The sequence below is a fragment of the Cottoperca gobio genome, chromosome 19 (assembly GCF_900634415.1).
Source record: "Cottoperca gobio chromosome 19, fCotGob3.1, whole genome shotgun sequence".
Taxonomy (NCBI): Eukaryota; Metazoa; Chordata; class Actinopteri; order Perciformes; family Bovichtidae; genus Cottoperca; species Cottoperca gobio.
In genome coordinates, this window is record NC_041373.1 from 8,412,491 (window position 1) to 8,428,816 (window position 16,326).

The following is a 16,326-nucleotide window of genomic DNA, read 5'->3' on the forward strand; positions in this document are numbered from 1 at the left end:
CGTAAAGGAGGCATGTCTGGAAAAGGGAACTTGTTGGTACCCATAGAACCCATTGTCATTCAGATATCTTGAGGTGAGAGGTCAAGGGACCACTGTAAATATGGCCATGCCAGTTTTTCCATCGCGAAAATTGATCCCAACTTTGGAGCGATATTTAACCTTCTTCTCAACAAGCTCAGGCCGCTTCAGCCTGTTAAAGACAGTTATGTTGGCCGGGGCCGCCGGCGACCCCAGCGTTTCTCAGAGGGTTTGAAAATCAACAAACAGAAAATATGTTATCAACGTCTCTGTTGTGCACTTTGTTTGTAAACAAATGCAGTGTGTCCTGGGTTGATGGTAGCTCCGAGGAAAATGGAAAGCGATCTGACAGCAACACCAACAATACTACCACTTGGAAAAGCTTGAGGAAAGAAATATCTGTTTCTGCTTTAAAGCACATTCTCAAATGAACATTTCTTTAACGCCGAATTAATTGCATGATCAAATCCATAAAAAATAGTTTTTACCAGGTTCTAAGAACATGACTTGCATCGTTTAGTTACCACATGCTGGGAGGTGAACTATGATGGACACATACATGTCAGCTTTAGATGGTAGGTTAACTATTTTTGACAGTAAAGCAATGAGTAAACTGAGGTTTTGCTCGTCTTTTATTCCACCACAATTCAAGAATAACTTGTTATTAGTGCGGTATTTCATCTTTCTCTTCGCTGTCTCTTCAAACTCAGAAACGTAGCTGCCCTGCATGCATATCATAGCGGCTGATGGCTGCATATCAAACGCTGAATTCACCCTCATCAAAACTGCACAGCTCAAACGTAGCGTCAGATGTAGCCTTCTTTAGAAAGGGACACAATGCTCTATTGATCGCTTCTGATGTCGGCTACAAGCTTGGTGTTCAATAAATGTTGTGTGGGTTGTGTGTTGAACTGAATTGGACTGAAATTGTAAGGTGAACGTGTGTGTGAACGACATACATATGTGGTCGACAAACCTTTTTCACATGTGTAAATGTTTTTGTACAAATAGCATGTCTAAGCCACAAGTCTGGTACACAGCTTTTCGTGTTTGCCTTTATGTTTATATATAGCGCTTCACATTCCTGCGAGGGAACTGGAGCATAGCAGCAGCATAGGATACGATACAGAGAGTTAAACAATAAATATTTGGTAGAAAAAGAGTAGTAAAAGACAAATAAACAACCAAAGGTTTCAAGAACAATACAGAAACTAATAAAAAATAATGAAGAATCTTTGTTAACAAAATCTGTAGGCCAAAATAGTCCAACATGCTTTATTAGGTATTCACTGACGTGTAGAGGATGATGTGTCCAGATGTGAAAAGGTTTTTGTATCCATGGATATATCCATCTAAACTATTACATTTAGCTGACGCTTTTGTCCAAAGCGATTTACAATAAGTGCAAACAACCATGAGGATACAAACTCAGAACAGCAGGGATCTTGCAAGTACATTAGCTTCAAATAGGTGAAATCATTTTAAGTGCAGAACAATAGTTTTAAATAAGCCAAACCGATCTAAGTGCTACATACAGAAAATAGGAATCTTTTTCTTTTTCTCATTCGCCAAGGTGCTGTTGAAACTGGTGGGTTTTCAGTCTACGACGGAAGGTGTGAAGACTTTCTGCTGACCTGATATTAATGGGGAGCTCGTTCGACCATTTTGGAGCCAGGATAGCAAACAGGCGGGTTTTGTTTGAGGGGAATCTGGGTCCCACTCACAGTGAAGGAATAGCGAGCCGATTGGCCGATGCAGAGCGAAGTGCGCGAGCTGGGGTATATGGTTTAACCATCGCCTGGATGTGGGATAGGCCTGATCCATTCACAGCACGGTAGGGCAGTACCAGTGTCTGGAAGCAGTTTAGTGTATACTGGTAGCCAGTGAAGGGAGCGGAGGAGCGGTGTAGTGTGGGAGAACTAGGGTAGGTTAAAGACCAGTCGGGCTGCTGCATTCTGAATGAGCTGTTGAGGTCGGATAGCACATGAAGGTTGACCAGCCAGGAGGGAGTTGCATTAGTCAAGGTGTGAGATGACAAGAGCCTGGACCAGAACCTGTGTCGCCTTCTGGGCCAGTAGGGGACGTATCCTCCTGATACTGTACAGAGTGTGTCTGCAGGAGCAGGATGTTGCAGCGATGCTGACACTGAAGGACAGTTAGTCATTCCAGTGTCACACTCAGATTCCTTGAGGTCCGAGTCGGGGAAACAACCGAGGTGCTGATGTTGATAGTAAGGTCTTGGATGAGAGACCTTCCCTGGAAGGAAAAGCAGTTTTGTCTTGTCGAGGTTGAGTTTCAAGTGGTGTGCAGCCATCTACTGAGCGATGTCAGCCAGGCAAGCAGAGATTTGTACCTCCACCTCGGTTTCGGATTTGGGAAAAGACAGAATCAGTTGAGTGTCATCTGCGTAGCTGTGGTAGGAGAAGCCCTTAGAGGTAATGATTGAGCAAGGTGAATTGGTATACAGAGAAAACAGGAGGGGGCCAAGCACGGAGCCCTGAGGAATCCCAGTGGTGAGTTGACAGGGGTCCGACAGAGACCCTTTTCAAGTTACCCTGTAGGTGTGGTCTTTTAGGTAGGATTTAAGCAGAGAGAGCAGGGCCTGAGACTCCCAGTTCTTGGAGGAATCTATTGTAACTCCTTTTCACCTGCCTGAATAAGACTTCCCCGGAACTATTGCAAGTGGCCCAGAATGCAGCTGCAAGGCTTTAGAATAAGTCCTTTAATAGTTGAGACATATATCAAATGTGATTCCCTATGAAATTCAGAATCCAATTTAAGATTTGACTGCATGGTCATGCACCCACATGCTTGTTTGTTGAGCCTCGCTCCCAGCTCGAAACCAAAGGATATTGTGGCTTTCAGATTGTGTCTTTTTCCCTTTGAAAATTATTTTCGGACTTTTGATCTATCGACATTGTGGACTCCTTTAAAGGATAAGACTGGTATTATTATATATATCTTTCTTATCATCAAATAATCCTGTGAAAATATCAAAACCAACAATAAAGGTTTCCTACTAACAAGTATTTCCTGTGTACACAAAGCCAGAGATAGCGTATTCATTTGCGTCATAGATCTCCATTGTTGTCCTAAAATGATTAAAAACACATCAATGGGAAACACTGGATCGTGAGTGAATCCCATATATGCCATCAAGCTGCACTAAATGCATACTACTGCACCAAATGTGTGTTAATACATGGCTGAAAATAGTCCCCAACAAATGCACTATTTACACTTACAAGCAGCTATTTAAGTAAATTACTTAACCTTAAATGAAAACTATTAATTATTAAGAGACACACTCACAAATAGTCTTTTTTTGGTTATTTCATTTGTTGACAAGAAAAATATAGGCCAGCCTTATCCTATGAAACAGAAGCACAAGGCCTACCAGTTTTAATTTCCCTTTGTTTCTTTTTTCACACTTTCATTGTGTCTGTACTTCTACTCTTTGCTTTTGTTTTACTGCACTTTATGACAACTCTTCTAGAAATGTGCTATATATAATGCTGTATAAATAAACTTCACTTACTTAATACTTCTATGTGTGTGAATGTACCCTTACCTGACAGTTACACTGGGGTCATGTGTGACTCCACAGGTCATAATGGCTTTAGTTCCTTTGATAACACTTTGGTCCTGTGGGGGGATTGTAATCCGGGTGCGAGCTGTGGAGACAAAAAGAAAAAAACAGAGAGAGAGAGATGAGAGAAGAGAAAACAATGAACAAAATGTCCTTCCTGAGAAGAACAATACTGAAAACACAACAACACGACAAGCACATTTCAGAAAAACTCATTTCAGTTGAAATGACATGCCGCCGTTTTCATATTTTGTTTCTTGATGGCTTCTTGCAGAAAACACCTTTATGATGACTCCACGTTTGCACAGAAGAGCATTTTTGTATCTGATGAATTCAGTGCAGCTTCATTATTATACGGCATGGCCTCGTTTCCCAACCTCTGCTAAACAGACATGCTATGAAAGGCCAAGTCCATCTAACCCTGCACACTCACCCCAGACCACAAGGTCAGCGGACGCCTCGTCGATGCCCCTGGAGTTGCTCGCCATGCAAGTGTAGGTCCCGGCATCTGAGATGTGTGAGGGGGAGATGAGTAGGCTGCCTGACTCGAGCAGGGTGAACCTGGGTAGCTGCACTGAACCGCTGGCCAACACACGCTCACCTTAAGTGAATTTAGACGTAGAAGAGAAATAAATAGATGAGAAAGAACATACATAAATAGAGTAAAGGTAGACAGAGAAAAAAAGGAGGCATTTATAAGATCTGCTATTGGAATTAGGTGTCGTCGATATGGAGAAAATCACAATATCTTTGACCAAATGCCTCTATATGGACATTGTGACATTATTGTAGGGTTTACTATTGGTGCTTTCACAAAATATTTACGCAATGAGATTTTTGATGAATAATCCTGCAGTAATCCCGCAGTGAAGTGGATGTCATGACTAAGTGTGTTAAGGCAAATAACAGAATAGCTTGAACAGTCTTGGAAGGTCAGAAACTTACTTTACTGTAATGCAGCCTTTAAAACCCAGAAAACACAACACTTGCCATATTACGATATCCAAAATGTAATCTCAGATCACAATATCGATATATTGCCCAGGCGGAATCCAATCACGCTTTATTTGTAAAGCTATGGCAAACTGTGGTCCCATGTCTAATAGATAACAGACATCATAATCCTTAGGTGTGTGTGCGTGCATGTGCATAACAGAGACCTTTCTGCCAGGTGATAGCCGGCCTCGGAGCTCCAGAGGTCTCGCAGTGCAAGATGACTGACATTCCGTCGATCACAGTGCTGTCTGAGGGTCCGGCTGTGATATTCGGGGCAATGCCTGAGGGGGGAAAAACACATAGAATAAAGAGAGAGCTCAGTACAGTGGTGAGAGAAGGGAAGGGGGTTATAGAGGTGAGAGAACAAATGTCTATGGCAAAACCACTCTTTAAACGTATTTCTTGTAAGCGTCAGCCAGCTGCAGCTCAGTGTTTAGTCGATGCTTTGTCCCCCTAATTTGTAACGGATTGATATAGCCTTCACCTCGGTGCCTCGACTGTCTGCTGCTGGGCAATTTTTTGCACCCACAGAGATAGCGAATATAGGAAGAGGAAGAATTTAAATGACTGAGGGAGAAGCATAGAAAGAGAACGCCATATGTAGATAACTAAAATCCCCTTTTCTTACGTGCAATGAATCAAAGCTTTTATACGATGACAGAAAACGGTATCGCTCCTAGGAGGAAAGAGGAAGTAGGGAGTTTGTCATAGAAGCAGTGTTGATCTCAGGACACAGTCAGTAGGACATAAAGGAGAAGTGGAGACATGAATGTGTCAAGGAAAAGGGAGATGATAAGAAGAGATCTGGAGGGAGGAAAGAGAAGAAGAAGAGGAGGAGACAGTGACAGTGAGAGAAATAGAGGGAGATGGGGATGGAAGGGTTAGCGAGAGAGGATATCATAAATTCTGATAATGTGATGCAGCGTGGAGTGAAGGCTGCAGGAACTGAGACAAAGTAAAGACAACTAGATGTCACAAACTTGCCAAACAGATGCACAGTGAGAGTATAATAAGCAGTAATTTTCAAATTCCAGCAGGGACATGGTGCTCAGAAGAAACACACTTCTACACAATACTTCAGGTGATAAGAAATGCAGCAAACATTGTAATAGTGTAGGCCTCATTGTCAGTTTATATAAGAAGTCAGATTTGAAACACAGTTCTTGACTACTGAGCGAATGCAAATACATGTATATATTTCTAAAAAACTAAATACATGTGATGGAAGTTTGTTCCTGAAAGAAACTGACTTTACTGACTGGATTCTTATCTGTTGCAATATTATCATCTGCCTACAACATCCCATTTACATTATTATAACACTACTGTGTTGCTATCACAATCCTGTCAGACAAACAATATTTATATTGTCTAGGTAAGACAAACTCATGGGCCGTACAATTTTATCCAGCCCACGATAATATATATATTATCCAATATGTCTATCCTGTTCAATAAATGTTGACCTTTGGCCCTCGACGTAGTCCCAATTTTAAATTTCGGCCCTCTCTGCGACTGAGTTTGACATCCCTGGTCACGGAGAAAACAAGAGAAGAGCATCACAGTGTCTGTACTGTTTTCATCCTGAGTTTATGTCGCCAGTCAAGTGTTTCTTGCATCGATCGCAGTTTACGTAAATGTAAGTTGGGTCCTTGTTAGAAGAGTAGCAGTAGTTATGTTACGTTTGTAGAATTGTTTGTTCCTTACTGTTTTTTTTTTAAATCCAACAGTGCGTAGACCACTGCAGTCCTGCGCACTGTAGCTCCCTTAAGTGCTATTTGTTAAATGTCACTTCCACAAGTGACATTTTGAGCTAAGGCTCTTCTTATGACTGTTTAGTTTGCTGACACATGTGATTGACGGCCATGAAATGCTACTTATAATGTTAATAAGACAGCTACAGCTGGTGGCTCTGTGAGGATGCTCATACTCTTCTCCCTACAGTTGGAACTGCTTTCTATTTTTGTAAAGCAATTACACCTGGTCTTACTCTGATTTTGACAAGCTGTGAGAAAGCCGTGTTATGCTTTAACACTATTCTGTGAAAAACACTTTGTTCTGAGTTTTAACCAAACAGTAGCAGTAATCTGTGTAAAACCATTTCCTGAAGAGCTGCTTGAGCACTCACTGGTAACAGCCAGGTAGGTGTTGGTCTGAACTTCTCCTGCCGGATTTCTGGCAAAGCACTGGAACATCCCGGTGTCATCAGGCAGGAGGCCGTTGACCTGAAGGCTGCCTCCCACCAGCACCCTGTACCTAGGCATCTTCACGGGGTTGATGGGAAAAGCATCCTTGTACCACACAATGTCTGGCTGGGGCACTCCTGCAGAGGGTGAGTGAGGGTGGGGGTTACGGACAGTAAGTCATGCCTCCTTTTACTAATTATGCTCTAACATTCTTGTAGTGAAATGCAGACATCTGCTCACCTCGTGCCTGACAGGGAATGTCCACCACCTTCTCCATCTCAGCTGTGATGTGTTTCTCTGGTTCCTTAATAAACTGCGGTGGTTCTGAGGGACGCAGATAACAGGAAAGACAGGATGACAAATAGATAAAATCAGAAGGAAGATTGCAAACCTTCTGCTGTTATCGTCACAGCACCTTAGTACCTTAGTGATACCACGTGAGGTCTTAACAAACAGAAAACTGACAGTGTCTGCAATTGAAGATACTAGAGGATAAATATTTATTTTTTGTTTTGAAATGTATTGCCCATGGCGGCAAACTACTCATAGAGCAGCTGAAAATAATGTGATTATACAGTAGTGTAATTTCAGAAATCAGTAATTGGTAAACCGTAAATGTATCCTTCAAACTCCCGGGGAGAGGAAAGGCTATAAGCAGTGTGAAGGGAAAAGTTCACCACACCTTGTCCTTTGAATCACGTTACAACCTTGAAAACATCAAAGTGTTTCAGTGGGATGGAAGGAAAGTGACTCAAGCAATGCTATTAAACAGTTTCTTCAGGCCAACCATTAGCTTTCCCCCTTTAAATCAATAACACTTTCCCCTCACTGCCTCATGCCTTCACAGCCATAGCTTTGCCAGATTCATATAGTGAGACTAGTAATATTTATATCACTTTCATACCAGCTCTTTCTTTTGAACTTGCAAACCATAATGCTATGTCTACTCCCACACATTTGTCTGATGTAGGTAGCTAAATAGAGATGCACTGTTTTTTTCCATTTAGGTTGTCATGCTGATATGAAAAAGCATACAATAATTATGTGTTATGACTAATCACATAATTTTCTCTCTACCGTGTGCACAGAAACAAAGGTCCAAAAATACATAAAATTATGATGAACCTAAAAAAAACATTGAGGAAAAGTGCTGCAAATAACAAAACACAAATAAAACATGGTGGAAAGGAACGATGAACCTATTTTGACTTGACTTAGCAGCAAAGATACTGAAACGTTCCAATTAAGGCTCATCTGGATTTGGAGCACACGTCATAATGTTTGTGCTTTCCACTGTACAAATAGTACTAGCAATGCAGTCTAATTAAACCTGCATGGACTTGGTGATAGGCAGACATTTACATTAATGTCTGTAAATTGTGTTTTTATTTTTCTAAATACTAAAGAACCAAAGTGGCAACAAGTGTAAGATTGGAAGATTTTGTCACCTGCAGATGTGCATGTTTAAAGCAAGATGTCTACAGTCCTGTTACAAGTGCTTAGTGATTATACAAGGAAAAAACAAACACACTAGAGCATATTTCATCCTATAATTCTTACCTAGTACATGCAGATAAGCCCCAGCACTGACTGAAGGCACACTGCTGCTGCGGAGAATGGCCTCACACTCGTAGAAGCCGGCATCGCTCACCACGGGACTGAGGGTGGTCAGCCTGCGGTTGAAGTCGCTCAAACCGCTGGTCACTAGCACACCGTTCTTACGCCATGAGATGCTCAGCTTGATAAGAGGCCTACAGAGTGAAAAGCAGAGTTTCAGATCTCACATCTCTTCTAATATGACTAGAAAAAATAAATGTTTTGTACTTGATGATGAATGATTCGGGTTCTGCAACACTGCTCCAATGTGGCACATATCCATCAATCTGTTTAATCTGCCAGAGCGTCGGGTATTCAAAACTAAAAAGATATCTGTTTATGGGCTGAGATGACTGTTTTAAATTCAAACTGACTATTTCATGAATCAAGGGATGTCATTAGTGGAGAAGTCTGCTTTGATTCGGCATATTCCAAGACGCAAGAACACTTGTGTCTACAAAAACACTCTCAACATTGTCAGCCTTTGATTGTCTAACTTCTGATTTTACAAAACATTGAACATATACCTCAAGTGTAGGCACAGTGGGTAAAAGGGCAATGTTACCCAAATTACAAGAAAAAGAAAATATAACGTTAGAAAGTCTTATTTAGCCCTGCTGACAGTATTTGTATTTGCCCAGGTATTGAATCATACACAGCAATGGTGCTCACTTCAATAAAACAATATGCGGCACAGAAAATGCTGAAAACAGTTTTCAAAGGAACTACATTTTTACTGAGCAAATAGTCCCTATGAAACCTCCTGTTCTGAATGATCCGCAGTCATTTGAGTGAAGTGACCCTTTAACAAACGGCATCTACAGTACGACCCTGCAGCTTCAGGATGATTACCTGGCGTTGGCAACACACTCCATTGTGACCTCGGAGGTGCCTGTGACCACGCTTGTGTTCCTGGGAGGAATGATGATGGTGGGGGCAATGGGGTCTGCTGGACCTCCCACATCTAGACAGACAGACAGACAGGTCGCCATACACACATACCAACAAAAACACACATACATGGAGAGGTTAAGCAGAGAGCAATGGTCTTGATAGATAAATAGAACCAGATATACTTATAACAGACAGAATGTGGTGAGTTCTCAGGACGGTGGTGTCTTATTCATTTCATTTCCACCCAGTGGATCTTGTGGGTGCTCATTGACGTGACATATTGAAACTGACCAGTGCACACAGTATATCCGAGTTCTGACAGAGAGATGGGCCAAATAGGATGAGGCAGTGCACTGACTGTGTATAATCAGATGTCTGCTGGAGAGCCAGAAACAGGGATTGAAAAATACTGCCTGACAAACCCAAAGCTGAAGGGGTGAAAAGGCGGTTGTGTGTCTGTGTGCGCATATACATCCACATTTTTATGTGTGTATAAAACTATGCATGTGCAAACTGGTTTATGTCGTTGTGTGTGCGCGATTGTGTGCGTGTGTTGTGAGCATCAGAGACAAACAGCCCATAGCAGCGAGTGCACAGTGTGTGCGTGTGCTGCTTGAGATGTGTCATGTCTGTGATAAACTCATACTGATCCGTCAATCCCATCATGCCCTGGGTGTGTGCTTGTGGCTGCACATGTCAGATGTCGCTACAGGCGCTGTCATGGTTCAATCTTAACAATCTTGGGTCATTAGATGCTGTATACAGTCCCATGTGTGCACCCCCCCAGACAACACACCTTAAACCAGGGTTCTCAAACTTTCTTGGGCCAGGGCCCGTTACAGGGAACAACGTTTTTCAAAGACCAGCTCATAATTGCAACGTAAGCATATGCTTGCTAACATTTGAACTCTTAGATGCCATTAGAACTATTCTAAAACTTTTCAACCTAAATACTTCAGAGCTGTTTCATAGTGCTGAACAGAAACGCATTTCAATTTGAACCATGTTATTACGACTTATCTACTTTTAAACACGAGGTCAAAAAAAAACAAAAAAAAAAAACAACGGCAAGTTTTTATTGCTAGTCACCCGGAAAAAAGTTCTTAAAATGAGTTGTGAAAGGAATAGCTTGACATTAATCTGCTGAAGTTACAATCAAGTTTTTAAACTTCATCGATAGTATGGAAACTTTAACAAGCAACACTGGTCTCTTCAGAATTCTCCTTGACCTCCGCTCTCGCCAAGTCTTAGGCAAGTACAGTGGGAGCCAAGAAAACTCATGGAAAATGCATCTTCTGAGGCGTCGCCGCAGGGACAGCTGCTGTAGCAGATACTGACAGATACATGTGCAGACAGTAAAACACAAGCACTAACTCAAACACACACAACTCTCAATGTTGGCTCTACTATTAGCTTGTACATCAGTGTGTGTATGTGTTTGAGTGTCTATATGAGGAGCATGTGTAGAATGTTTATGTAATGCCAGGCTCGGTTCCGTGAGACTTGCCAAGTCGAGACCACATATATAATATATAATCAGCTCTGCCACTGTTCTCCATATGTACCACAGGCTATATCTGCTCCCTTGTGTTGTCAACTGTAATATCTTACCCTCAGCCTCCTCTTTCACTTCCACACTGAACTCCAGTCTATCATGTCATGAGATGCTGTCTGTTGAGCTGAAGCCGACTGAATTGGTGCTGGTGAATATTAAGAACGACTTGGCAACAGTGTGTGTCCCTGTCCCCGTAGCTTTCTCTTCCTGTGTGTGTACATCTGCAACAATGTGACTATGGCTACAGATACACTTCAGTGCATGAAATTAAATCTGATCATAAAGGTTGAGCTTCTTAGATGTCGCAGGGTGGAACCGGGTCTGTGCTAATTGTTTACTTAAGGAAAAGCAGCAAAACGTCAATAAAGAATTACACGTAAAACTCTAAATGTCACTTAGGTGAAAATGTGGTATTTTGAAAATATTATCAAAGTATGAAAAGTTGAAATATTCAATGTGCATTATGGCCCATATGAAACATACAAGTACTTCACTTGAGTGTTTCCATTTTATACCACTATATTCTCACTACATTTCTGAGGGAAATATTGTACTTTTATTCCACTACATTTATAGTTACTAGTTCATTCACTTCAAAACATATGATGACGTTTTGAAATATGTTGCAGTGTCGCCTGTCCTGGCATAATGGATTGATTACAGCATGTGTGTGTACAGTATGTGGTTACTCACTCTCTACTGATAAGGTGATGGGCTGGCTGGTCTTGTTTTCTCCGTTCTTGTCATTTACTGCTTGGACATAGTAGCGCCCGGCGTCTGGTGCCACTGTGGACAGTATAACCAGTGTGTTGTCCAGAGTGATGGCACTGAGGAGGGAACAACAAGACAAGAAGAGCATTTAATATACATATATTTATATATTAAGACATAGTGAATATAGAAGATAATGGGGAGGATAAGTCAAGATATATGTAATGAATCCAGCGCAGTTTCCTGTCAAAGAATAGAAAAAACAATACATTTCCAGCATTCAAAGGTAGCGTTGGACTGCTTAATTATAGATAAATATGTGTGCCCACACTTGATCTCACGGCTGAAAAGGGCATTAAACATTTTAACATTTTAATGACATTGTTCAAGCTGCATTAGGTATATCGATTTACAATGTGTAAACACTGTTGCTGCTGACTTAGCAAGGCAGAAATATTGACAAACTCCCTTGTTCATACATTTCCTTATGGTCCACTCTGAAATATGATAACCCAGGGCTTTTAATTGGCTATTTGTACCCCTCAGCTTTCTGCGGCCTGCATTTTGGCAGCCATCCACTTTTGGCAAGAAACAATAGCGTCTTCCTTGTCGGCTGCTGAAATGATGCCTGAATAAATAAACACTAATCAATTTTTCAGCAGGTGATCTATAGGGGCTACAACCTGGTGTCTTGTTGTCTCTATCAAGTCCTCTCTTTGACTTTCCCTCGTCAATGTCGCGACCAGTGAGGGAGAAACCTTCCTCTCTCCTGATGTTACAGCCCCCTGACTGTTTGAAATCAATATTTTCTTATTATCTGTGCGTGTTCAACAATCCGAAGGTAGATCGTCCGTTCCAACTGGGCGCCTTCGTTTCCTCTGGCCTTATCCCTCCATCTACTGCTCTGTCCTACTACCCCTCTATCCTCCATCTATCCCACCAGATCTTGAATGTGGTCATGTGAGGAAGTGATTATCTACCCTGACAGACACACAACTATCAAACCACATTTGGGCAAAACACCAACCGACACAGCAGCTAAAATGTATTCTAAACAAAGCAATATGCACATTTCTGACATTTGAGACACACCTGCAGACACAGGCCCGGTTACACACTAAAGTACACACATCTTACATCAGGAGAGTTTCAGTGGCTTTCCAATCAGAAAGCACAAAATCGGTAATAACAGCTATCATAGTCGTCAATAACAACAGTGTTAACATAACAATGGCTTTTTCTATAGAAGTACTGTAATTCTCGCTGCTTGTTGCACACGAGTATAAGAATTCTAACCCGTGTCACATTTCTATCATGATCCTGTTTTACAGGCGATGACTTCCTCTTTCTCTCCTTCACCTATCTAACTGTCCACTTCTCCATCCACTTGTTCCTCCATCCTGACCTTCATCTCATCAATGGGGGATCTAAGTACCTGCTGTGCCTTAAGGGAGCACGAGAGCTGATGAGAAACTGAGAAGGAAAAAAGATTCACAGGGATAAAAATAAATAAATATATATATATATACACACACACAGGTGTGCACACATATAAAAAAGAAACTCAAATCAAACTCCTGAGAGGCATGTAGGAAAAGCATTGGACACAGCACAGATAGTGATATGATGTGTATGCTGCATATAACTACCTGTGCTGTTAGCATTTAGCAAGTATGATGACTTGAGAACCATCTCCATACATATTTACCAAAGCAACCCAGGCACTAGGTTCATTTTGGGATTCCCTGTGCATGCTGAGACTGAAAACAGTCTTCCTAAAGGGACTGGCAGGCCTCAATGGCTGCAGCTTATGATCTGCGGTAAATATTTAATGCTCGCTTGCTGGAGCGGTGACATCCTGGACGTACAGCCATGAATTATGGATCCCTTCGGAGATAGGGGAAGAACGGAAGTGTCCAAAGCGCTGAATGAATCCCAGGTGACTTGCCAGGACACAATCCGGGGCTTAACTTCTTTACCTGTCGCTTAAGAATCTCTTGAAGATGAATATACAGGGTAGTTGATGCTAAGTTATAGGAGCCAGAGTTTTATATGACCTGGAGGAGACTCTCCTGATACTCTCTCTGTCTTAATGTCCAGCATTGTATGAGATGATCTTACAAGCTCTTCAATTTATTTGACCACCAGAGATCCCTCTCTACTCAATAAACCCATCCAAGCACCGGACAAAAATAAGTTTCTTCTAATAGTTGACCATCATCCAGAGCAAGTCTGGATTTCATCAGTAATAGTGGGAGCAGGAGGCACTCTTTTCCTCCTGGCATTCTCTCCCCTCAGCCTGTAATCAGCGCTGCGGCAGAGCGGGTCACACAATACTTTGTTATACAGCATGTTCAGCAGGTTTAACCGCTCCCCGAGTTCGCCGGTCCTCAGGGATCAAAGACCACCTGATGCAGGAAGAAATTAAAAGTAAGCCAATTATCCTGAATGGCTTTACATGTATATCAAGGGAGCAGGAAGAGGGAGATAAGACTTTGGTTAAAAAGAGGTAATGGAATTGTGCGTTTTTTGACCAGCTTCCTGAAGTCACTTCTTGTTTTGGTTGCTTATTTTTTTTTTTTATCTATCTCATTATCTCGCTGAATGCATTTTGGTCATCCTTATTAAACTCCCCAGACTCTCAGTGGTGTGTGAGCAGCTGTCTGAGGCTTGCTTGTAACAATGGCTTACCACGTATCCGGCACGGTGCAGGGATTTATCAAGCCAGGGAGCTGAGAAATTTGGACAAATCAGATATGTGTGAACATGCTTCTGTCTCTGTCTGGTTTTTATGTGTATTCCTGCATCTTTGAATGCTTTCCCATTTTATCCCAACCCAATTTCCTTTTCCATTATTATTATCCAGAAAGAGCTGCGGTCCACAAGAGAGCCTGGCAGGCTGGACAGCTGCTCAGAAACATCTTGGCCAACTGTGCAGCAGGATGTATCCCAGTTTAGCTTGGAGCAAGAAACAGTACTGTCTCATACGCAATTACTTTCTTGTGGATCAATTTATTTATGTTTAGCGTCAAGGGTGGCTTTTCAATGACTGCCATCCTGATAATGATTCAAGAGCACTTTAATCAATAATGATGATGATGAGTATTTATGTTTGATTGAAATAGAGAGATGGGGAGTATAAATGTTTGATTTGCCACTAGCTGCTTCCCTTCTCTAATCTTCATTATTACTAATACATTACATTACAAGGAAATTAAATAAACAATGATCTTTATTTAAGGACATGTCGTTCCTGGTCTCAACATTTTTAACAAATTGCTTAAGAGCATATCTTTATATCTAGTTCAATCGCTGACTTTGCCCGTCTGCATGCATATTTTATCATGTTAATCCAGTACTGACACAGTCTGACAGAGCTGTGCCTGTTCTAACACAAACACACACACACACACGCACACGCACACGCACACGCACACGCACACACACGGGAGTGTTTTGGCATCTGTCGTGGCTGTCCCTCTCTACCGGGCCGTGAGAGGCCTAACCTCGCTCCACAGCCTCAGACCTCCATTACATGCAGACAAATGGCCCCAGTCGACTGATGGCCTCCCCCGGGGGAGAGAGAGAGGTTGACGGGATCAAGCGGCTCACATGGCTGGCTAAAGTACGAGTCAAACTACAGCCAGTAACTAGATGAATACAAAAGAAAGCTACGGAGAGACAGAAGAGTGAGAGGAAACAGCATGCTGCGTGTCCTACTGCTCAATAGACCTTTGATGAAAAAGCCACAGCTCCTGGGGATGAAGAGATGGAGGAGTGATAGAGATGAGAAGAGTCAAGGGAGTGTTGCTCATGAAAAAAGCTGCTTGTTTTCTCACCAGGGGCATGAGCTAGAGAGTTGTGGCTCACTGTTCGCTTTCCTCTTCTCTGTTGCTCGCGGTTGGTTGAGTGTTCGGAAAACGGTAAAGAAAGAACACATTTCCCAAATACTCTACAAGGTACTGACATCTAAATGAACTCCAGGCCATTTCTGATCAGCCTTAATCTGCAGAGGCCCATACGTCACGTGATTCCAATCATCTATCTACACTAGAGCTGAAAAGATTAATTGATTGGGAATTATTTGATGATCAATTAATCGCTCGAGTTAATTGAGTGGAAATGCAAAACCTTTGCTTGTTCCAGCCTCTCCAGTGTGAGGATGCTGATTTTATCTGTTTCATTTAATTGTAAATAGAAGACATTTTATTGAATATACAGTTGGGTCGATTTCAGGTGTTGCTGGAGCTTAAACCGGTTTGATTTTATGCAAACCAGCTGCACCGCCATTTAGGATGTTGACACTTTTGGCAAATTATAAAGCTGTTGCCGACGGCGTCACAGCTCTAACAACGGTGTCATGGCGCGAAAACCAACTTGTATTGCATTTCTAATGAGCAATATGTCAACTTGATTAAAATGATAGTGGGTTTGTTTCTTAACTATTGGCAGCTAGTGTCTGAAAACTAAAACTAAGTGCCGGGCTGCACATAGGAATGCTATCACAACGCTTGGCACATGTCACTATAGATAACTGGACCTTTTTTTTCTTCCATTCAACAAAATATGCCCAACTGCTCATCAGTGGTAAATATGCCTTTGCCAAATAAAATATAATCTGAAGTCAGAAATGTTTCCTGATTTAGGAAAAATGTGATTAAATAAATAAGTCAGCAAGCCACCATCTGACCAAGCATTCAGCTCACACATTTTGGTCTGTACTCAAAAGGTATTGAGAGTCATACATACCTGTAGTGCTGAAACGATTCATTGTTAACAGA

General features: G+C 41.8%; 1 protein-coding gene across 1 annotated transcript in view; it reads right to left on the bottom strand.

Annotated features, from left to right (window-relative positions):
* sdk2b (sidekick cell adhesion molecule 2b) overlaps positions 1 to 16,326 on the bottom strand; it is a 240,925-nt gene that overhangs the window by 41,190 nt on the left and 183,409 nt on the right. Inside the window, exons 5-12 of the mRNA XM_029456609.1 lie at positions 11,528 to 11,661; positions 9,238 to 9,349; positions 8,350 to 8,540; positions 7,030 to 7,113; positions 6,732 to 6,926; positions 4,768 to 4,884; positions 4,041 to 4,208; positions 3,590 to 3,692 (exon numbers count right to left, since the gene is read on the bottom strand). Of these exons, the coding sequence (XP_029312469.1) occupies positions 3,590 to 3,692; positions 4,041 to 4,208; positions 4,768 to 4,884; positions 6,732 to 6,926; positions 7,030 to 7,113; positions 8,350 to 8,540; positions 9,238 to 9,349; positions 11,528 to 11,661 (1,104 nt within the window). The remainder of the gene's footprint in view (positions 1 to 3,589; positions 3,693 to 4,040; positions 4,209 to 4,767; positions 4,885 to 6,731; positions 6,927 to 7,029; positions 7,114 to 8,349; positions 8,541 to 9,237; positions 9,350 to 11,527; positions 11,662 to 16,326) is intronic.